The sequence below is a fragment of the Sturnira hondurensis genome, unplaced genomic scaffold (genome assembly GCF_014824575.4).
Source record: "Sturnira hondurensis isolate 20B ecotype Veracruz unplaced genomic scaffold, ASM1482457v3 Scaffold0022910, whole genome shotgun sequence".
Taxonomy (NCBI): Eukaryota; Metazoa; Chordata; class Mammalia; order Chiroptera; family Phyllostomidae; genus Sturnira; species Sturnira hondurensis.
The window spans coordinates 13973133-13996505 of NW_028095541.1; the positions used below are offsets into that span (position 1 = coordinate 13973133).

Consider the following 23373-nt stretch of genomic DNA (forward strand, 5'->3'; position numbering starts at 1 on the left):
GTGAGCTGCAGTGCAGATGCAGTTTCTGTATGGCTTCTTCTGTAAATCCTTGGTAATAAGACTCCTCTTTAGCTAGTCTTAGGTGGTTATTCTGGTGATTGTTCGTTAATTTAGTAATATTTCTAGTTTGGTCCTGGGAAGAGGCAAGTGTAAGATCCACCTACTTTACCACTGCCTTTAAAGTCCCTACTTAACACTTTTTAAGAAAAATCTTTTCTCAGTTTTCTAGAATAATTCCTACCCTTTCATCAAATTTTTATCTCCTATCACCTGATTGTTCAAAGAATCACTTCCTTAATTGTATGATGGTATATTATTAAACATAGTGTAGACTCAAACTGGATTTTGCTTGCCTATTTCCACTCCACCTGTTCTAATTCCTAATTTGATGGGAAGGCTTTATCAGCGTTTGTTTTTCAATCAAAGTTTATCATCTGTGATTCAGTTGGATTAGTTCCCTAGAATAAAGAAATGATTGGGCCTGTGCGAGATTGGCATAAATAAATGGTTATTTCCTTATGAATATATTGTTTTGAAAAATATGATACACATGAACATTTCCCAGTCAATTATGGATATCATTTTCTTCACAAAATATTTGAAATAATATCTAAGTAAAAGCTTATTAACATGAATTGAGTAACTGTAAATATAAACCTGTCCTATTACATATAAGGTATTTAGAATTAATTTCTACTTTCCCCCCCCTTTTTTTTTGCCAACGTAAAGTGGCTAAAAGCCAAGGTAAGAGATCCTACTTATCATTTGATCCACAGTTTTACCTCTATGTTGATAGAGGCTGCAGAACCACTAAAATTTGAAACTCTCCTATGTCTGTCTGCTTTTTCCCCATAGGATTTATGTAGATTAAATGTACTCAAACTCAGTACAAATCAGCTACATTTAGCTTGGATGTGTTAATATATCAAAGATATATTGACATCTGCATTTATATAGGAACATTAATTTTGCTAACATGTATTGCTTTGCTTATTTTCTGATAGTTGCCTTGCTTTTATAGACTTACAGTTAGGAGGTTTCCCAGACGTAACATGTGACTTTGTTACTAGGATAAAGATATTTTTCAGATGAATATTTTAGCAAGTTGACATTGAGATCTGTAGTTTATATTCATGTACACATTTCAAAAATTTTGGGAAACTTACTATTTGGATAGAGATACATTTTCTCTCAGTGAACATTTAATAATAAAATAATATGTAAAACCTGTATTTTGTCATAAACTAGAATGAATTAGAAAAGCCAAGTGCCAAAGGTTTCTTAACTTTTAAAATGTAGAAGCAAAGTCTGTTGTGTAAACTGTCTGGGAATCCTTACTTCACTTTCTGATATTAAAAAAACAATAATACATGGTGTCAAAACACAAGAGAACAATTTGGTATAAAAATAAAAGCTCTTTTTTTGTGTGCATTTTAGCATGGGAATAATCAGCCTGCAAGAACTGGCACACTGTCAAGAACAAATCCTCCTACTCAGAAACCACCAAGTCCTCCTATGTCAGGCCGGGGAACATTGGGGTAAGAATTCAAGTACATTTTATAAGAAAATTCATATGGTAAAGGAAGAGATGTTTTTGTGTTTAGGTAAATGTATGGATTCTTGCTATGGGACCCTCTCAATAGGACACTAGCTTTTATATAGTTCATTTTGTTTCTTTTATCTTTTAATTCATTTTAAAAAATACAAATTTGATTTATTTATTTCAACTGAAATTACCAGTGTATTCTGTGGTGCTGTCACATGTATTTACAATATTTATATCGGAGAACTTTGAATAAGTGGTCTATTTTGTGTAGTTTGGCTTGGTAACCTGCAACTTTTCTATTCCCCTAATACTTTCCATCTAAGACTTAGGGGTTCTTTACCTAGAACACTTCTAACTGTGCTTGTGCTTATAATCTTAGGGCCCTTCATACTTGAGTAGCTTTGTGGGAAGGCCAGTTGGAGAAGCAAAAAAGATAACTTGGCTTCTTCCTTCTCAGTTCTCAATGCAATAAAAATACTGAATAATTGATAAGCCATTTCTGAAAGATTGTTCACCTTAACATAGGAAATAATATATTAGAACTCTTTCTAGTGGAGGGCTGGGGACTCATTATGTTATAGTAATAGGGATGAACAGTAAACTTTTTTTATACACTTAATTTTTTTTCAGGATTTTATTTATTTATCTTTAGAGGCAAAAGGAAGGAGAGAGGGAGAGAAATATCAATGTATGGTTGCCTCTCGTGTGTCCCCTGCTGGGAACTGGCCTGCACCCCAGGCATGTGCCCTGACTGGGTTTCTTTTCATTTTATAAGCCCCTTGTCCCTGCAAAAACATGTGAAAGTATTAAGTAGAAAAATTAAAATCATTTATTGAGAAATTAATGGTATTACCTCTAGGATCAGCATGTATTGTACTTGCCCATTGTTTGTATATTTCCATATTGAGGTAGCAGTAAGTTGCAGTGGAGATATTTAGATTCCCTGATGTATAATAGGACAGTGGCTTGTGGGTGACTGAGCTGGAATAATGTATATTTCAAAGTTTGATATTACTGAGCACTTCAAAAATTATAACCATTAATTTTAGAAATAGGGTTAGAACTTTATTTTTGAAAATTATTTCTTCATTTTCAGAGAGAGGGGAAGGGAGGGAGGAGTTGGAGAGAAGCATCAATGTGTGAGAGAAACTTTGCTCTGTCGTCTCTTGCACGTCCCTAGTGGGGGACCTGGCCTGCAGTCCAGGCATGTGCCCTGACTGGGAATCGAACCAGTAATCTTTTGGTTCTCAGGCCGGCGCTCAATCCACTGAGCCACACTAGCCAAGGCAGAAATAGGGTAGAACTTTTAAATTACCTTTTTTATCCTTTTCCTCAGAAAAGGTAACAAATTTTAGTATTTGCATAAAGTAAGAAAATTCATGTGCTCCAACTAAGAATTGTTTTAAACTTTATTATTCTTTTTAAACTTGTAGTTGGTTACGAAGGGACCATCACACATTTGGGGTGGCAATGCCATTTTATCTCTTATTCATTATTCCTTTCTCCAATGCTTCTTTAGACGGAATACTCCTTATAAAACCCTGGAACCTGTTAAACCCCCAACAGTTCCTAATGACTACATGACAAGTCCTGCTAGACTTGGAAGTCAGCATAGCCCAGGCAGGACAGCTTCTTTAAATCAGAGACCAAGGACACACAGGTAATCATTCAAGTTGAGCCTTTGAACATTTGAGAGTGGGGGTTACTGACTGTACACAGACTATACTGTTGCTGAGTAAAGTACTATAATGTTCACACAGTATGTAAAAGTTGAGGTAATAATATTGTATATATTTCTGTTAAAGTTTCTGATTTTTAGGTTTTTAAATATAATTTATACTATAAGCAGGTGGCTACTGTTTCTTTTGTCAGAGGCAAAGATGTATATTTGTATATAGGCTCAAGAATGTTTTTTGAGACAGTCTTTAAAGATCAAGGTAACCACTCTTAAAAATTTTTGGATGAAATGTTAAATACCAGAAATTATACAACATGTTTTAAACTTTTAAGAGGTTGAAATAAAGAAGACCTAGCTTAGATCTGAGGAAGAATTAATTAAAGAGATTTGATATACTCTAGAATATATTATTGTATAAATTGTCTTTAAAAGTTCTAGAAATCAAGTTACCCAGTAGATTTTTAGAAACTTGGTGGTGGAACATAACATACATTTAGAAAAGTATACACTTTATTAAGTACACAACTTAATAGATTAATACCAATTGAACACACTCATATAACTATTACCCGGGTCGGAAAATGAAATGTTACCATCAACCCGTAAGTCTCCCTCAGGCCCTTTCCCAATTGTTACCTCTTCCTTCTTCCCCCAATAGTAGCCACTCCATTTTGGGGTATGTTTATGAAGCCAGAGAAATTTATTGTATAATTCAATTTGTTTTATTCTTCAATTGTACCTCTCACTTAATAAATTGAGTAACAACCTCTTCTTACCTTGACTTCTGGGTTGGTATATTAGAGTTGGAACTTAAGCAGAGTTATATTTTGGGTTTCAACTAAATAGGGTATCAGTCTCTTAGATGCTATGTAGTTCACATTTGTTGTTATTGCTGTTGTTAGTAAATAAATTCTTATATTGATATCTACAGTTCTGTGAGGACCAAATGGTCCTTTTTTTGTTTGTTACTGAATTACTGCATTAAAGCATGGTTTTTCTCTGTAGTTTAATCATATGCAGTGACTAGTTATTAAGAGTTGTTTAATTAGATACTACGGATATACCAGTAAGATACAGTTCTTTTTTTTAGAAGCTCATTTTGTTAGAACAGGGATCAACAAACTTTTATAAAGGGCCACATTGTCAATATTTTAAGGTTTGTGGGTCATATGGTCTATGTTGCAGTTGCTCAGTTTACCATCATAGCATGAATGCAGCTACTGACAATACCTAAATGAGCGAGTAAATTTTTTTAAGGTTTTATTTATTTACTTAGAGAGAGTGGAAGGAAGGGAGAAAGACAAGGAAAGATCAATATGCGAGAGATACATCAACTGGTTGCCTCTTGCACTCCTCCTACTGAGAAACCTGGCCCACAACCCCTGGGAATTGAACCTGCGACCTTTTGGTTTTCAGGCTGGCACTGAGCCACACCAGCAAGGGCTAATTGAATAATATTTTATATATGGTAGTAAAATTTGACTTTCATATAATTTTAATTTGTCATAAAATACTATTTATCTTGATTTTTTCAACTACTTAAAAATGCAAAAAAACATTCTTAGCTTACAGGTCATAAAAAAGCAGATCATGAGTCAGATTTCTCTTGTGCTATAATTTGCCAATGCCCAAGTTAGAAGAAAGCCAGTAATTGTAGAAGAGGATAGTAAGTACAGAAATATTCATGTCTGTTATGTATTGGTGGCACAAAGCAAAAGCACCTGTCTTGAAGGAGTTAAGGGAGGCCTGTACATTGAAGCTATTTTTTGGAATGTAAACAGCTTTCTCTTTTTCTTTCATTAACATATGGCAATGTAATTATGGAATGATCACATTGGAGAAAAAATATTTTCTAGGCAGTGCAAGTCTTTGCCCTGTTGTGTTTTTTTTGATCCGGTTAAGCGAGTAATACTGAATTTAACATATAATATGGAAACTAAGGCTATATGTGCACACATGTACATTACATAGATGTACACGTACACATTACTTATTAAGCACAACTATATAGTGTGAGGTCTTATACCTAAAGGGATAGGAAATCCATAGTAATTCAAATAGTAGGGAATTAAAATTTAACAGTAATGAGTGACTATTCTGGAATGCCTCACACTGAAACTTCACGACTGCCTTTTTGTTGTTATTTTGCTAATTTTCCAGAAAATTTCCTGTTTTATCACTACCCTTTGAGATGAGTGGAGGTTTTTATACTAATTCCAGACTGAAACTGGTTACCTTGTATTTAACTTTTATAGCATCTTACACATTTTCTTTTGTTTTTTACACAGACGTAGCCTATAATCCTCCGCTCCACCAGCTGAGCTGTCGAAGGGCGCTCTTTTGTTTCTTAATGTCTTATGTTCCCATTCTCGACTGTAAGCTCCATGACAACATGGCTCATGTCTGCCTTATTCACTGCTGTTCATAGCAGGTTTTAAATAAATCCTTATTGACTTAGGTTATTAAGGTTATTCATTTCTTAATAGGATAATCCCTTCTGATAGCTCTGGGTGTTATGTTAAGATTATATTGGTTTTGAATAGATGTGTAGAATGAGAAACACAAGAACCACCTCAAGTATTAGGATTAAAATTTGCATTTAACAGTTTTAAAAATTTCTTTGTATATATATCATTAAAGGGAATAGTTAGTGGCTTTGAGTTGATTATTGTAATTGTTTTGGATAAATTACTAGAATTGCTTTTTTCACACTTTTTTCTTTTCTTTGCAGTGGAAGTAGTGGGGGAAGTGGAAGTCGAGAAAATAGTGGAAGCAGCAGTATTGGCATTCCCATTGCCGTGCCTACACCTTCACCACCCACTATTGGACCAGGTATATTATTTATCAGTCTATTTTAATATGTAGTAGTATTTATGAGTTTGATTATGGAAGCCTGAAATAATTTAGTTATTAAATCAAATTATTTATTAAATTTATGTGATTGTTTTTAGAACATAAACACCAACACCAAATTTAAAAACATTTTTAGGTTGGTATTCACATAGTCTGCAGGGTTTATTTTTTAAACCAGCTATTTCTTCTTACAGATGAAACATATTGACTTAGCTTTATCAAATAACCTTTAGGCCATTTTGCTTTAGAAATGCTTGTCTTGGGCATAATCAAGAATTATGTTTATCATTTCAAGAGCAAAGCAAGAGCAAAGTCTTATTGTTCTTATTTATTCCAAGAGCAAAGTCTTATTGTTGATACTGCAATTGAAGAATTAGTGTCTGTAAGGTGAATTATATATTACTGAATTCTGACGTTGCCTTGTAGGCTAGTATCTCAACTTGTGTTAGTTTGTTCTGTGACTTTACTATATTTATGTATGATATTCAATACTTATTTCAGTAAAATACCATGAGTATTAAATGGGATTAAAAAGGGAAAGTTCTTTTACATATTAGATTATGTAAAAATTTAAGAAATCATTGTAGAACATAAAATGAGTCCCTCGATTCTTAGTAAATGAAATGAAGACTTCGTAGTGTTAAAAACAAGAATGATAATTAATACTGTTAGGTAGTATTTTAGCTTCTCAAGGATGTTGTTGAAAAGAGAAAAAGCTACTCACAAAAACCAGGCATATTTCATAGTTAATGTAGATGTGAATTCAGTGACCTCTTTACCTAGTAAAATTCTTATGTATTTGAACATGCTTTACATATGGCTGTCTCTTTCTCTTTTTTTTCCTTCTTTCCGAAACATTGTACTTTCTTACTGTTTCAGAATGTTTAGTTCTCTTTCTTGCACTCTGACCTGAATTATAAACTATTTTATTAGAAAACATTTCTGTCCCTCCTCCTTCTGGAGCTCCACCAGCACCACCTCTTCCACCACTTCTCCCAGGGAACACTGTGATAGGTGAGATTGCATAACCGTTGGAGTGATTTAACTTACTTTGCATAATTTATAATAAACTCCTCTGTTAGACTGCTAGCTTTTATAGTTATTAGGTTGTCAGTGATAATACAAAGTGTTAAATCTAATTTACACTAATTTCTTCTGGTGAAAGGCCTCTGAAGTTACACAGAAAACAAATACAACTTTTTCTGTAATATGAAATGTTTCTATGTTTAATTTGTAACCAATTTAATGTGATTTGTATTTGTTTGTTTAGATTTTTCCAGGAAAATTATAGCAGTGATTGTTCAAAACATTTTTTTAAAATAGTAACCTTATTTTAAATGAAACTTGATTTGGAACTCCCTGGTATATACAACAGTCAAAGTATTAGAGTGAAGGTGGGGGACAGGAGGAGGAAACAATGGAAAAGAAAGTGATGTGTGGATGGGGTGCTTAGAGGCTTTCCTGTGGATCACAATTGGAAGAACTGAAGGACATCTGAAGATGCCTTGAAACATATTTTTCAGTAAAATACATTTAAATTTTACCCAAGTTGAGTGTGACTTGATTGAGCATATAAGGAATTCCAAATATAGACCAAATATAGACTCCATATAAAAAAACCATTCAGCCTAGAAATATGCAATATCAATAATTGAGTAGAAATGGATAATGAGTTGTTTCAAATAATGAGAGCTGGGTTTCATTAGTGTGAAATAAAGCCATCTTACAACATTAGCAACATCTTTTCATAACATTTTCCTTATATTCAAAGGAAAAGGGGAAAAGGAGGTAATTAAAAGACCCTAATAATAGAAATTGTTGACAGAGTGCCTGTGTGAAAAATAATTCCCTCAACCTAATTGATAATCAGGAAAATGGAAATTAAAACCGAAACAACATACTATTTTTCACCCACCAAATAAAGAAGTCTTCTAGTACCAGATGTTGTTGACGGTGGTGCAGTAACAAGAAAGTACAGTATTTTGTCATGTATAATGCCACATTTTTGCCCCAATTTTTGAGAGAAAAATAAGGATGCAAATTATATATGGGTATAATGAGTACATACCATGGGTATAATAGTGGGTATAATAATCCTGTGTATAATGCTTATAAAAATATTGCCGTGTATTATATGTGGCAAAATATGGTACATTACTGCTTGGACTTTATTAGTTGGTATACTCACTTTGGAAAGTAATTTGTTAGCTAGTCAAGTTGAATCGGTTTCTACCTTATATGTATATCAATTTCATTTCTAGATATTTTTCCTAGAGCACTGGTTCTGAAAATATGGTTATGGGACTTCTAAGGGTGGCCAGTGCCCTTTCATGGAGTTTCTGAGGTTTATTTGCCTTTTTCATTCTCATCCTTGTACTGTAGAATTTTCCAGAGGCTGTATGATATATGATAAAATCATTGCTTTGACAGCTAATGGAATGTGTCTTTGTGTATTTGTGTGTTTTAAAGCTATATCAGTTTTAATTTCTATTACTTATTATTATAACCTACCTCAACAAAAGCTTTTAGACATTCTTTAATTATAAAGAGTGAACCTTAAGAACATTCTGTTTAAAAGCCAGTAGTCTTTAGAGTATGATCCCCCTCACGCAGAACAACATTGTCATCATGGTAGAGAAAATGGTTAGAAATGTGAATTCTCAGTTCCCATTCTAGACTTCGAAACTCTGAGGACTGGAGCCCAGCAGTCTGTATTAGAACCACCTCTCCAGGTGCAGTTCTGATCAACACTGAAGTCTGAGAACTACTGTTCTAGAAAAAGTCATATTTAGGAATATTCAGAGTAGTAGTATTAATAATAGTAAAACTCTGGATGTAACTGAAATGTCTGATAGTAGAATGGATAAGTTGTGATATGTTTATATGTAAATATAGCAATAAAATGAGTGATATATTGATGTGCTTATGAACATGGATGAATCTTTAAAAAAGTAATATCAAAAGAAATAGGAAGCTAACAGAACACAATAATTTATCATAAAAATTTATAAATTTGGAAAATCTCTATTTAAGATTGTATATCTGTAATTTTTTTTTAAAAAGCTATATGTAGTAAAGAAAGAATGTTTAACACTTACCTTTTGGAGTTTGGGATCCAGAAAGGGGCTTACAGGAAACTTCAGTGATACTGGTAATATTTTATCTCTTGCAGCAGGAAATTTATCTTATTTTTAAAAATTATATATATTCACATAAATTATATGCAGTCATTACATATAATTACATATTAGCATATAACCACATGCATACATGTACATGTATAATATAAAATGTATAAAACATAGTTATATAAAATCATGTCCTTTGGTATTATTTATTTTATAAAAATATTAAATTCTAAAATAGACATAACTTAGAGCTTCTGAATAGTTGATTTTGGATTTTATATACTTTTTACATAGGTCAGAGAAATATATAAAATCATTTTAGAGAGATTTGTATTTTAAATGGTTATAGGGTTACTTTAGCTTTCTAGAAAACCCAGCTGTCCAAAGTTACTCCTGAAAACTTTTTGAAGAGACTATTATTTTAAAAATGTCTTTCTATTTAGAAAATAAGCATGTGGGTGATTCAAATAGTGACTGCCTATGGCTTGGGAGCTCCAAAATGTTAACTATTAGCTCTTCTTTTAATGAACAACCTCTGCTGTGCAGTTTTATCTAATGACTTTTATGACCTCTAGGGGAGGTTAAATCAGACAACTTGAATGAAAGTAAACTAGGATGCTGTCTTGTTACTTAGTCATGGTTAGATGTTTGAATTGGGCATAGATGATACTATTAATCCCAAAGTAACTTTTGGAAAGTATAATTAACTTTAGAGGCTTTGAACTTTATTAACCTTTTTAGTACTAAATTTCTGAAATGTTGGTGAAGATGACATTGAATAAAATTTTAAGTGTTATTAATACTTTAGACAGTTTAGGGATGCATGATAATTTTTTTAAAAAGATTGCTTTGAGTATAGTATGGAAAGAAAGCCTTAATGTATGGAAAAAGAGAATGGATTTTTTTTCCCACAAGCTACCTTAAAATGTCCATATTTTACAGAATCTAAAATTTTTTTCAGTTTTGTTAGTACAGAAATTTAAGTGATATGGAAAAGTATGTGTTATTCTTAAACCTTGGAGATACACCAGAAGTCTGACATTATATGTAACAGCTTTGCAACTAGAAGTTGTACTTAAAAATGATTCTACTATTTTATGTATTGATAACTGCTAATATAGTAAACATTCAAATAAATATAGTACAATATGCGGAAAATATGCTTAGATGTTTAAAATTTACAGTTTAACCTGGATTTGGCTGGATAGTGTTTTTTAAATTCTCACCCTAAGATATGTTCATTGATTTGTAGAGAGAGAGGGAGAAAGAGAGAGAAACATCAATTGGTTGCCTCCTGTATGTGCTCCGAGGATTGAGCCTGCAACCTAGGTATATTCCCTGACTGGGAATCGGACCTGCAACCTTTTGGTGTGTGGGACGGTGCCCCAACCAACTGAGCTACCCGGCCAGGGCTGGATAGATTTTTTATACTGTGCTTCTGAAGATTTGGCAGTGGAAAGGAAGAAATTTGTAAACCAGATATTAATATATTTACATTTAAAAACTGATGCTTTCACTTCAGACTATCTTTCGGAACTTATTTTGTTGGAGAGACATAATTTACGTATAAAAGCTATGTATTCTAAAGTGATACAGAAAAATCCATATATAATATTAGCAGAGTACTTGGGACTATGTTAAAATTAAAAGGCTTGAGAATGTTACTTGTGCAGCTTTCCACACAGTATCTGTTTTTCCTTCTGTTTGTAATTTCAGATATAGAGATATTTGTATTTTTCCTTTGCTTTTCTCTTTATTTTGTGCTGTGGGCTTTAAAAATAATAAATATTTCTTACTGAGAGTCCCCCTCTCTTCGTTCTGCTGTTGGAGGTGATATACTGTGCTCAAATTCTTTGTTGGTTGCCTTTGACTAATGCTTTTCAGCGGCTCCGGGCTCAGCTCCTGGTTCCCAGTATGGCACAATGACCAGGCAGATTTCTCGGCACAACTCTACCACTTCCTCGACATCTTCTGGTGGATACAGACGAACTCCCTCTGTGACTGCTCAGTTTTCTGCTCAGCCTCATGTTAATGGAGGTCCACTTTATTCTCAGAATTCAAGTAAGCTTGTGCTTTGCAGGCATACAGCATCAGTGGAGCTCCTTTTGAAGGAAATTATTTGAAACTTATTTTTGCCAGTGATAGACAACAATTGAAACCATGCTATTTGATATCTATTTTTGCTTTAAGAAGTTGTTTCTTAAATCATACAGTATTAAAAATAATTGCTTATCACTTTCAGATAATTGAAGTTTAGTGTACTTATATACTAAAATTTAACTAATGCTTTAATATGATATTTTTTATTATAAATAGAACTAGAAAAGAAAAACACTGAAATTAATTAAACTGAATTTATTTTTATTGGCATGTTTGAGGCTGTTCAATAACAGTAAAATTGTAAGCACCTTGAATGTTTTTCTTTAAAGTAACATAAAATTGCTGTCTATCACTTTTTAAGCTTGTTAACCTATACTGAAATGAGTTCAGAATCATTAAAAAAATTAGTGTTGTTTGCTTATTCTGTCTCTGAATACAATGATAACAGTGGGGAGAATTTTCTTTTGATTTCTTCTCGTTCACCTCAAATTGCACATCTCAACACTAACTGCAACTGATGTTTAAAAGCTATTAAGACTAGAAAATAGTTTGGGCATATAATGTCTGGAAATTTGAATTGCTTGTGGTAGTCATTAATTTCACCTTCCATATCAAGATGCTTAACCCAAAAAGGAATAACAGATAAATAGATCTGAAATGAGTCCATTTTCCAGTGTTTGTTACTGGCTTGGAGGGTGATCACTGGGACTAGACTGAAACACACTTTCCTCACAGAGCTTTTGTGGCTACTTTCTAGAGATGCGTGTTTTATTAGTTGACTTTAAAAACACAATAAAATTGGTAGTTACAGAATAGTCATGGTGATGTAAAATAAAATAGTACAGCATAAGGGAATATAGTAATATTGTAATAACTGTACATGGTGTCAGATGGTTACTAGATTTATTGGGGTGACCACTTTGTAATTTATCATGGGGTTGTAAACCTAAAACTAATATAATACCATATGTTAATTGTAATTTAAAAATAAAGTATTAAAAGAAAAAAACCCTGAATACTCGATGTTTACATAGGAAGTTAGTTTAAGTTCTTTTTCATTTATAATACATGTTCTGAACATGTATTTTAAAGCACAGCGGTGGAAGGATTGTTTTTTTGTTTAAATTTTAGAGTTAAAGATTAATTGTATTGTGGTAAAAAAGAAAAACCTCCTAAGGCTTGAAAACCACTTTAGCAGAAATGTTAGAATTCACAAATAATCCCCAAAATTATACAACCCTTTTCTAGACTAAAATGGTTCATCCAAACAAACTTTACCAGGTAGAATCTTACCTTACATTTTCCCTGGTCTCCTTTGGTAGTGAAAAGTAGCTAGGGTCATATACTGTTCCACAGATTATCTGATTATTAGTTTTATGAACTTTTTTCATATTCTACATTTTTAGACCCCATCTTTATGTTTATTTTTTTCTTTTCCTCACTTGGACATTTAATTTACTCTGCAAATAAGACTTTTGGTGACTCTTCACCTAATCCATGATTGTGTAATTATATTTGAACAGTACTTGGGTGAGTTGCTTATTGACAGATAAGACATTTTCATTACTGAATGTCTGTCTTTTGGATATGTAAAGCAAGTTTAGTTTCAAGATTTTCAAACATACTATTATATGTTGTCAAGTTAATTACCTTCAATCTGAGTTACTGTTGGTGTTGTAATAGTAGATGTAAATGTTTTTAGTGTTTTGATGTGCATATTTCCTTTTCTGTCTAAATGTGGTGGTGATAAAGATGAGTATCTTTACAGCAGAGCTTTACTTTTTCTTACTAACCAGCATGGCTAGTTACTAAGGGGTGTTTCTAGAAAATTTTTTTTCAGATTTGTGGGAGATTTTTAAAATGAAAAACTGTAGCATTTTATTCATTAAAGAGGCGTCTATATACAAAGTATCAGAATGAACAAGGACCAGTGTCATAAGTGAATGCTGTTTTTAGACATACAATGAATTAATTCCTTTAAATTATTGAGTCTCTGAACACTGAACCTCTTCAACTTTTTATGCTTACCCACAAAATTTTAAAATTGGATTAATTGAAGCAACCCTTCAATTACACCAATCTTGGGAACCAATAAATTGTGTTTCTCTGTCAGTATAGTGTTGTTAACTTTGTGTGATTACTAGTAAAATGAATTTTGTAATCCATTCCTATTGACTCTGTTGAGTAATCTTTGGCAGTTACTGTCTTGTTAAAATGAACAGAGTGGTAAGCATGTATATTTACTTTTAGTTTATTAACAGTCTTTAATACATTTGCTGCGCACGTGAGCATTTGGTATTTCTTATAAATTATGTCCTCTACACAAAGAAGTTGAAATATTTCTAGCTACTCAGTGGTTTGTTAGAAATTACTTAAATGCAAGTAATTACATATTTTAAACTACTGTTAAATCAGGTTTCCTTTATCAGAACAGTGATAGAAAGAAAGAAGGTAACTTTTGAAATATCTTACTCCCTAAAACTCACAAACAACTAACATGATATGTGGAGCACTCCTATTTCCTAGTAAATTTAGGAGTGCTGTCTTTAACAGTCTCAATTTAAAGAGTAATAATAACCTTGTTTTACAAACAGGGTTTTTCCTGGAGAGCTGTGTGTCAATTTTTATGTATGTGTGTGATCTGTGTGTTTGTGTATATATGTAAGGTAAGAACTGTTCTTAAAGGAAACCTGTGAGAATGTAGTTATTTATATGGAACAATAGCTACTTCATAACATATTGGTTTTATCAGTATTTATTTGGGTTCTACTTTATAACATTACCCTAATGGTAAACCAACCTGTTAGGTTATAGAAATATGGAAAAGATATCAAAGATATAGAAAATATGGCAAAGAGGTATTCTAGAAAACCTCTGTCAGTGTTTCACTGTTAACTATTTTTTTAAGCCTTAGAATTTGAAATTTTCATTGCATGAAAGTGAATGTGAGGGTAAATTTAAATCTTCCCCAGTCAATAAAACATTAGGATTAAGTTCTTTTTTTCTTAATAAAATTAACCAATTGGCTAATAAGCACAACTAGCTTTAGATTTTCTTGTGTGTAATGAACTTGAAGGTTCTGCAGGTTTTTGTTTTGTTTTTGTTTTGTTTCATTTGCAGACTGTTCTTTGCATACTTATGTTTGTGGTCCTTGTAACTGACTTCTGCTTTTTGTTTGTTTCCTTTTCTTTCCTTTATCTGTTTTACTTCCCCATACTGTGTTGTTGCTATCAGTTTCTATTGCTCCACCTCCTCCCCCTATGCCTCAGTTGACTCCACAGATACCTCTCACAGGCTTCGTGGCCAGGGTGCAGGAAAACAGTAAGTTTGGAAAAACTTAGCTATCAAAGGGTAGAGGCTCTCTCCTTATAGCATGCATGGCTGATGAGTCATCATTTTCCTTACTCTTGTTGAGAAGCTAATCTTACCTTGAAAACAGGTGCAGATATGTTATTGAAACTGAAGAGCACGGTCTTCAGTTTTTTTCTCTTGTGCATGATTACTGACCTATGTAAATTTCAAAACTGCAACTTTAGGTATTTACATGATCTAAAACGTGAAATCTGATCTTTACAGACTATCTTAAGGGAAGGATAATCGAACACAAAAATTTAAGTTGTATGGAAACTACTGGCTTTCAATAATTATTAGGGGTATTAGAAAGAAAACATTTTGTGTTTAGTTTTCCCCAAATTCATCAAGATATAGATGGTTACACTGTGAGATTAATTTTATTACGTAATTGGGACAGGTGGGTTTTTCCCTTTAGTTGCAAAAAAATTTTTAGATAAAGTTTTATAGCCTCAGGTTTGGATACATGAATAATTTTTAACCTATATAAAGATTCATTGTTAAAATAAGAATGAACCTCTAAGAATAAATAAATTATATCATGTTCTTTATCCATATTAAGTGATGGTCATTATAGAACCCTCTTCATGTTTTGGCTAGCTACATGCAAGTGCATGCAAATCTGTCATCTTTTTAAGGACTTTTGTGAAGGAAAGTCAGAGAGTTTTGAAAGTTATTTTAAATATACAAATTTAATTAGGATGCAGAGTTTATATTGTTGTCTGATTAAGGTTCTGGAAAATGTGTATTCCTAGTTATATGATCATAGCGAATGTTAATTTGGCAAAATGAAGAATACTGCTATTACATAATTTTATTATGCCAAAATAGCTTTTGAGATTAAGATAGTAAGAGAAGGTGGTCTAGTAGTAATTTACTTTATTTGGGACCATTGCCATCCAAATAAATCTCAGAATGGTTTGAACAAATATGTAACCCACCTGATCAACCAATCTTTCAGGAGAATACATTGTAGCAAATTCTATTGTTCAGCTTTTGCTGACCTTGTGTTGCATGACCTATTTCCTCCCTTCTTCCAGTTAAACATTTGTTAATTTAGTATTACATGCTGTTTTGGGGGGAGTAGTACACATAGTCTAAGACAAAGTACCTACCTGAAAGAAATATATAATTTAATGGACTTTTTATAAAACATTGTAGTTTCAAAATATTGAAGTTTCTGAGTGTAAAACCAACCTTGAAATTTGTTTGAAAGCTCTGCATTTAAACATACAAAAATAAGTGAATCTTATTTTTAAAACTAAGTGAATAAAGGTAGATTGTTGGTCTTTAAGTCTGTGAGAGTTTAAAACCTAAACCAGTTAAACCTTTTGAACTGCCTTACAGCCAGGAATTTTTAGAAACTATTTAAAAATAATCATAATGAGCAACCATTTAGTGGGTCCAGAGCTTATTGACAAGCTCTTTGGTTAATTTAAATAGAAATTCAAGAGTTAAATGTACATTCTAGACATGCCTGGTTTTTGCTAATGAGGCGCATGGTACTAGTTTAGTTCCTTTCATCAAACAGATGAACTTCAGACAGTCAGTTATTCTTTTTGTGCTGCAGAATGTCCAACTTTATTTGTCATCTATCTTCTTTGAAAGCATGTTAGGAAGGTTGGTGAGAAACTGAGTATCATCAATATCTTAAATGTTATATAAAGTACAATATATTTTGTGTTCTCTTAAATATGTTGCTTAACTGTTGAGTTCCACCAACTCAAAGTTGGTGATAATGAATGCATGTAGCAGTTAACCTACTAATAAATACATTTCAGTTGAAGATATGTTTAGGATTGATAACTGAAAGCATTTTTGAACTAACACAGGGTGCTAGGTAAAGTATTATGCATAGATAATTGGATTGACCAGACTCCTGCCCCTGTGTATATATGGTTTGAAGATAAGCCAGTGTAGATTCACAGTAGTTGGACATAAAGATAATTGAGTGAAAACATTAAACCAGTAAGTTAGGCATAAATCAAGAGTAAATGCAATTTAGGGATTTAAGGCAAACCATAATATACACATTAATCTAAATTAAGAACATAAGCTGTGGCTCTTTGATGTCAGCATGGATTTGTACCCATTTTCTTCTCCCCTCAATAATTATGGAAAGTTTTAAGGGCTATTAATGGACAAAAATAAAATAGACCCAAACATTCAATAGAAAAATAGTTTTCAAACCTATCAGAATGAACATTATCACACAGGACTTGTTTTATAAAAGCCCTTTGCATTCTTCAACAGGATAAAATAGAAATTCACAGAATTGAAGTGGAAATAGGGCCATCATCTGCAAATGTTTTAAATCTTGATCCCTTGGTTATATTCTCAGCACATTACTCCAAATAGGGTAGAGTAAACTCTAAAACCTGTATTACATGACAGATAATGACTGCTTCTTTTGATCATATGCAAATGGCCTTAGAAATTGGCATTTGAGTTAGTATATTGGTATTCTAAAGTTATTCCCTGAGGATACATGTAATTCCCATATTAATTTGTATCAAACACTTTCGTATGTCTTTAAGAATTTAATTGTGTTCCAGTTTTGAATTGCTTAATGTTGGGAGCATTTGTTGCCTAGTGTCATAATAGTTCAGTGAACAGAGTTCTAGCCACTTACACTTTTGATTATTTAAATCACACACAGACACATACCATAACCATCTAAATTGGAGGTATGAGTTTTTTATTTTTGCATGATATAAGTTACTTTATGTGTATTTGTTTGTTTTAATTACCTTACCACACTACTTTATTTTTAAAATCTTTGTTGTGGATGTATTCTCAGAATGGATCTTTAGGATATAGTCTTCCCCTCATCTTGTGCTTATATTTTACTAGCAATAAGGCAAAACTCTTAACCTGCTATATCTACATTATAAATGTTGATTATGAATACAGCCATTTTTTTAAATACTCATTGAGATTTTCTACTAGTTTGGAATTTTTAATTTAATTTTCTCATATTAAAATTTACATAGAAGAAGAGAAAACCTATACATAGGAGCAGACCTAATACCAAGTTTTCTTTTTTTCTCCATTAAAACAAATAAAATTAAATATCCACCCACTGGACACTTATTTTGGGGGCACTAAAGATTTTAAAAACTAAAATCAAGAACATGAATATATACAATGAATGGTTATCAAACTATTAATGCAATGTTATTCATAATATTTATTGTCATCCAAATGAGAAAAGTGATATAAGGCTTATTTAAGGAGCTAGGCTAACTAAAGGGTGACATTTATCCTGACTTGAGTCTTGGAATAAGGAAACTTCTTTACTGCTATAATTCTTATAAAAAGAGATACTGTCTCCTAACCTCCTGCATTTGTTAATTTGTAGTACTTCCTAATACTTTCATTTTTAGCTCATTTTGTTATAGGAAATTATTTTTAAGAGTAATGGAAGCTTTAACACACCAAGCTTTTATTTCTAATCATTGCATGTTTTATTATAGTGCATGCTGTATATGAATTAGAGCTTTCTTAAATTCTTTTAATTTATGAATTTCTATTTAGTCTAGTTCCTGATTCAAATTAATTATTTGAATTTTTAGTTGCTGATAGTCCAACTCCACCACCACCACCGCCACCAGATGACATCCCCATGTTTGATGACTCTCCACCTCCGCCACCACCCCCTCCTGTGGATTATGAAGATGAGGAGGCTGCAGTAGTTCAGTATAATGATCCATATGCAGATGGGGATCCTGCTTGGGCCCCCAAGAATTATATTGAGAAAGGTAAGGTACAATTATCTTTGAATTAGCGTAAAGGAAAATAACCTAATTATGGAGTTTAGAGATATAAAGAACATCTAATCTAGTGTTTCTCAACCTTTTGAATGATTTTGCCAGTCAAGATGGTTTAGTTAAACCTTATTTTCTACACATTTTTAGTATAAAGAGAGGATTCTTAATATTTTAAATGGAAAGTAATGTTAGATAGGCTTTTTCAGATGACCGTGCTTCTGGCTGGCGGTTAACTTGCCTGTCTGCATTTTATAAATGAAGCAACCAAGACACAAAAAAGGAGTGAAATGATTTACTCATCATATAATTAGTAAAGATTTAAAACAAAATTTCTAAGCTCTTATAATAAAAATAGAAACCTTTCATAGCTAAATATTTTAAAATCTATTGGGATTATCACAAGAAAAAGTCTCACTTAAGGTTTTCAGTTAGTTGATCTTGTAATAAAAGAGAAAATAATCATTAGAATTTTATTTCATGAAATTACATATATGTATAATTCTAATGTCCAAATATACCTAACTTGCCTGACAATCACTATAATTATTTATTAAGAAATAGTGGGTGGGAAACAAATCCTGTTTTTAGAGAGTTTGCTTTTTTTCATGCAATTATGTGCTATTTAAAAGTTTGTATTTGTATAGAGTTCTGAAAGATGCTTATAATTTAGGCGATCACATTTGATTGTATTTGAAATGTATTCCCTTCCATTGGCTGTATTGGATTAACTGACCTTAAGCAAGTAGCAGTAACCCTTGAGACTTATCCTGTTCTCTCCTGCCCTAGTTTTGTATACATAGCTAAAAGTAAATGTGCTGTTTTCCTTTTTTGTATTTTTAAACAGTAAATATTCTGTATGTTGTTTGGAAAGTCATTAATATTATACTTTACATTTAGATTCTGGTGTACCTTCAAATACATATATGTTGTGGTTATTATGAGGGTGGTAAACTTGAGTAGTCTCTTATTGTTTTACCTGAGTTATAGTTGGTAACTCAGGATGAATAAAAAATATCTTCACAGTTTGAAATGATGAGTCTTAAAATGCGGGGTCATCACATTTTTTGAATAGGGGGGACGACCAGGTAAATACTTTAAAAATTTTTTAGATATAATTGACACAACATTAGTCTCAGGTGTACAACCTAATGGTTCAGTGTTTATATATATTGCAAAATGAAATATTTAAAACTTTGCCAGCCACATAGTGTCTTATCACCACTGCTCCACGCCACTGTTAATAGCACAAAATCAGCCATAGACAGAATGAGAGAGTGGATGTGGCTGTATTCCAATAAAACTTTATTTACAAAAGGCAATGACTTGGATTTGGCCATGGGCCATTGTTTGCAGACCCCTATTATAAACTAAACACTGATATTTAGTAGGATTATACATCTGTGAGTTAGAATCCTAGAGAAGAAAATGGATATCAAATTGTTAATGGTCAGGTGCTCAACAGTAAGAGTTACTGAGAGAATATGTGCATTGGGGGAGGGGAGGTTTCATTTACAAAGGGGACTTAGAAAACTGAAACATTATTAATTGAGCTGGGTATGTTTACCAGCTTCTGTGTAAGTGGAAACAAGTATAAGAGGAAGTAAAATTTTTATTCTGCTGAATGACTTTGAGGGTGTCAGGCCTTTGTCACCATTAGTTTAAAAGTCTGTAACACTTAAAATTAACTCATTGTGACTGAATACAAATAAATTATGTTATCAAAGTTAAACCAAAAATACCAAGTATCAATTGAAAAATTAATAATTAGTTGATTTTTATTATATTATTTTCCTTACTATATCTAGCAATCAGTTCTCTTGTTTTTTTAGACAAAAATAATAGCAGGATAATAATTTAATATTATTTATTTATGTTTTAGGATTTTTTAAGATGACTTTACATATCATCGAGCTTATAATCAATACTATGATCCTGCTGCTGCAGCATTAAAATGGAAGGGAGTGGGCTTGTTGAGTTTACTTAATACAGCATTTTATAAAGGGGAAAAAAGACTGCCTATTTTAATTTAGCAAGTGATTTTACTAGATTCTAGCAAATTTAATTTACTAAATGCTATCAATTAGTGTTTTAGGTCTCTTCTTATAATTTCCTAGTTCAGAATAATTATGGGGTATAGCTATCTTCCATAGGGAAAAAGTTCCAGAACACCTTTTTAAAAAAGTCTTATTTATTTATCTTTAGAGGGGAAGGGAAGGAGAGGAGGAGAGGAATATCAATGTATAGTTGCTTCTCATGCATCTCCTGCTGGGAACTGGCCTGCAACCCAGGCATGTGCCCTAGACTGGGAATCGAACCGGGATCGTGTGGTTCACAGGCCTGCGCTCAGTCCACTGAGCTACACCAGCCAAGGCTCAGAACATCTTAAATGTCTTAAGAACTCTGTTGTAAGAAAAACTACATGAAGCAAATCAATTAAATAAATCGGTATCACATACCATTTTCATTTACTAGAAAATTACATATAATTTCACAATTTTTATACTATAAAGGCAGGATGAAGGGATAAATTCATGAACTAGTTTAGAAAACTAGTAATTTTTCAATGTCTTTTCTTTCTACAACACTGCAAAGAAAGTGAATATTTTAAACTCTGATTATAGTCACAGATACTACAGAATTGTAAATAGTTGTCTAAAGTATGTAAATATTTTATAACATGATTTTAAATGTAACCCCATATTACATGAATGTTTTTCTTGGGTGAGTATGTTTATCTCCAGATATGTGTATTTTCAAATTAGATAGCTGGTTTACTGATTAGCCATGCAGCTTTGCCCGATAGTTATTTTGAAAAATGATGTTCTGCACATGGTGGCACTTAGATATTTGGACAAAATAATTGAACTATCGAATAAATCCTAAAATTCAGAGATCTTCCCGAAATAGATTAGTAGAGCACTATTGATTTCTCTAGTTTACCTGGTTTACTGGTCTACCTGTATTTATAGATGTGAGAGTTAAGACTATTCATAAAAATAGTTGGTTTTTGTTATACTATAGATTTAATTGGCATTACATTTTAAAATTCAATTAAATGTTAGATACAGTACACTTACTTGTTATTTCACATCTTTTCTCCATAGTTGTGGCAATATATGATTATACAAAAGACAAGGATGATGAGCTGTCATTCATGGAGGGTGCAATCATTTATGTAATAAAGAAGAATGATGATGGCTGGTATGAAGGAGTCTGCAACCGAGTGACTGGTCTGTTCCCTGGGAACTATGTGGAGTCAATCATGCACTATACTGATTAATTTTTTTTTTGCTTTTAAAGTAGATACTTATTAATACTCAGTCATTACGTGGGACTGTTAATGGTTAACAAGATTGTTTTAAACTGTGCCCATATTTTCAGAACATGCTGTTTTATTGGTATAATTGAATGTCTACCTGTAAGCATAAATCTTTTGAGGCAATTTGTGTATTGCTAAACAGCAATTTATACAAGATGCTGTCCACAACTGATTATGCTTATATATTTACTTACACAATGTTAACTTTATGACCAGCTTAAATATTCTGGGGATTTGGGGTATAATATTTAACAAATCATGATTCAGATCGTACCATTACACGTTTCAGTGCAGCATGGTTACTAATGCTATGTCAGACTAATATTAAAATCAGAACCTTAAATGCTGGTGCTGGTCATACATTTTGTTTAGACTTTCTCATTCTTGAAATATAACTCTATTTGTTCAAAGCATGCATACAAATTTCTGTATTGAAATATACTTTAAAAATCAAAGATGCTTCCAATTTGTGTAATATTTTCTTGGGAGTACTTGTACTTAGATATCTTGAAATGAATCGAGTCCCTAAGGTTTCCATGTGAAACAAACAAAAAAAAGGGTTACCTGTAATGTCATTTGTACCTGAGTTTTTTAATGAGTGAATTTGCATTATTTTCCATTCATAAATACATAAGTGAGCCAAAGGTTTTTGTCCATTCTTTCATTGATTTAAAGAAAAAATAAATAAAAGATACTGATTTATTGCAGAATTATGGTTCTATTTTCTCAATATATAAACTTGGAAAAAAAATTTGAGCCTTAACCTGTCCCATCATCAAATGTGACTGATTTTTGTAGATTTAAAATCTGAGGTTATTTACAAGTAAATCTACTTTTAATTGCTTTTCTAAAGTAACTTCAGAACTAAGAAAATGTGTAACAGTCTACACATTTTGTAGGTAAAATTTTTAGGGATTGCTCTAATCAGTCACTTTTCCAGTGGACTGCTGTTCAGTGAAGGGAAATTATAAGTATTTTTACATACTTGCAGAAGTGGATGCAGTTGGTTGTTGAATAGGCACTATTTAATCCATTCCTGGCACTAGCAACATAATTTTTTTAAATTAATTGGGGAAAAGGTGGGTCATATATTAACCAGTAAACAGCGATATACATGACCAACAGATTTGTACTGTCTTAATTGGAATGCAACACGTGCACTTTCTGTCTCATCTTAATTTCAGGGAGGTTTAGAGGGGTATTTTCTTTTGTGTTTAAATCTGTATTGCTTAGGATATTAAAGTAGAGCACTCAAGTGTGGGTTTCTGTGCATTGAGCAATTGTTTGGATTTCAAATTACAGTTATGTACTGGGTGTTACAGACTTATAACAGTATAGTAAATGGTAAGATTAGTGCACAGCATTTTTTTCTGAGAATTAAAGACCATTGCTATCAAATCAATGTGACTGCTGCATATGCATTTTGCCTTGTTAATTTGAAACATGATTTCATATCATTAGTGATCAGCTAAGCTACTGTTTTCATTTTTCAGTTTTGTATATAACTCATCTAAATTTTATGTACAGTCTTTTATAATAAACCATTCTCCTATATGAAATTCTGGATATGGTTAAAATCTAATTCTGATTAAAATGTAGACTTCAAAGTTCTTTGACATTTATTCCTA

General features: G+C 32.3%; 1 protein-coding gene across 10 annotated transcripts in view; it reads left to right on the forward strand.

Moving 5' to 3' along the window:
- Positions 1-23147, forward strand: part of ABI1 (abl interactor 1) — a 135428-nt gene extending 112281 nt beyond the window's left edge. The window contains exons 4-12 of one of the 10 annotated variants that reach the window (XM_037037223.1): positions 730-744; positions 1438-1538; positions 3066-3206; positions 5956-6056; positions 7011-7091; positions 11090-11266; positions 14540-14626; positions 18232-18417; positions 21531-23147. In XM_037037223.1, the coding sequence (XP_036893118.1) occupies positions 730-744; positions 1438-1538; positions 3066-3206; positions 5956-6056; positions 7011-7091; positions 11090-11266; positions 14540-14626; positions 18232-18417; positions 21531-21706 (1065 nt within the window). In that variant the 3' untranslated portion in view covers positions 21707-23147. The remainder of the gene's footprint in view (positions 1-729; positions 745-1437; positions 1539-3065; positions 3207-5955; positions 6057-7010; positions 7092-11089; positions 11267-14539; positions 14627-18231; positions 18418-21530) is intronic. The other 9 variants (XM_037037226.1, XM_037037225.1, XM_037037224.1 and 6 more) reach the window with 9 other exon arrangements.
- Positions 23148-23373: the final 226 nt, after the last annotated feature.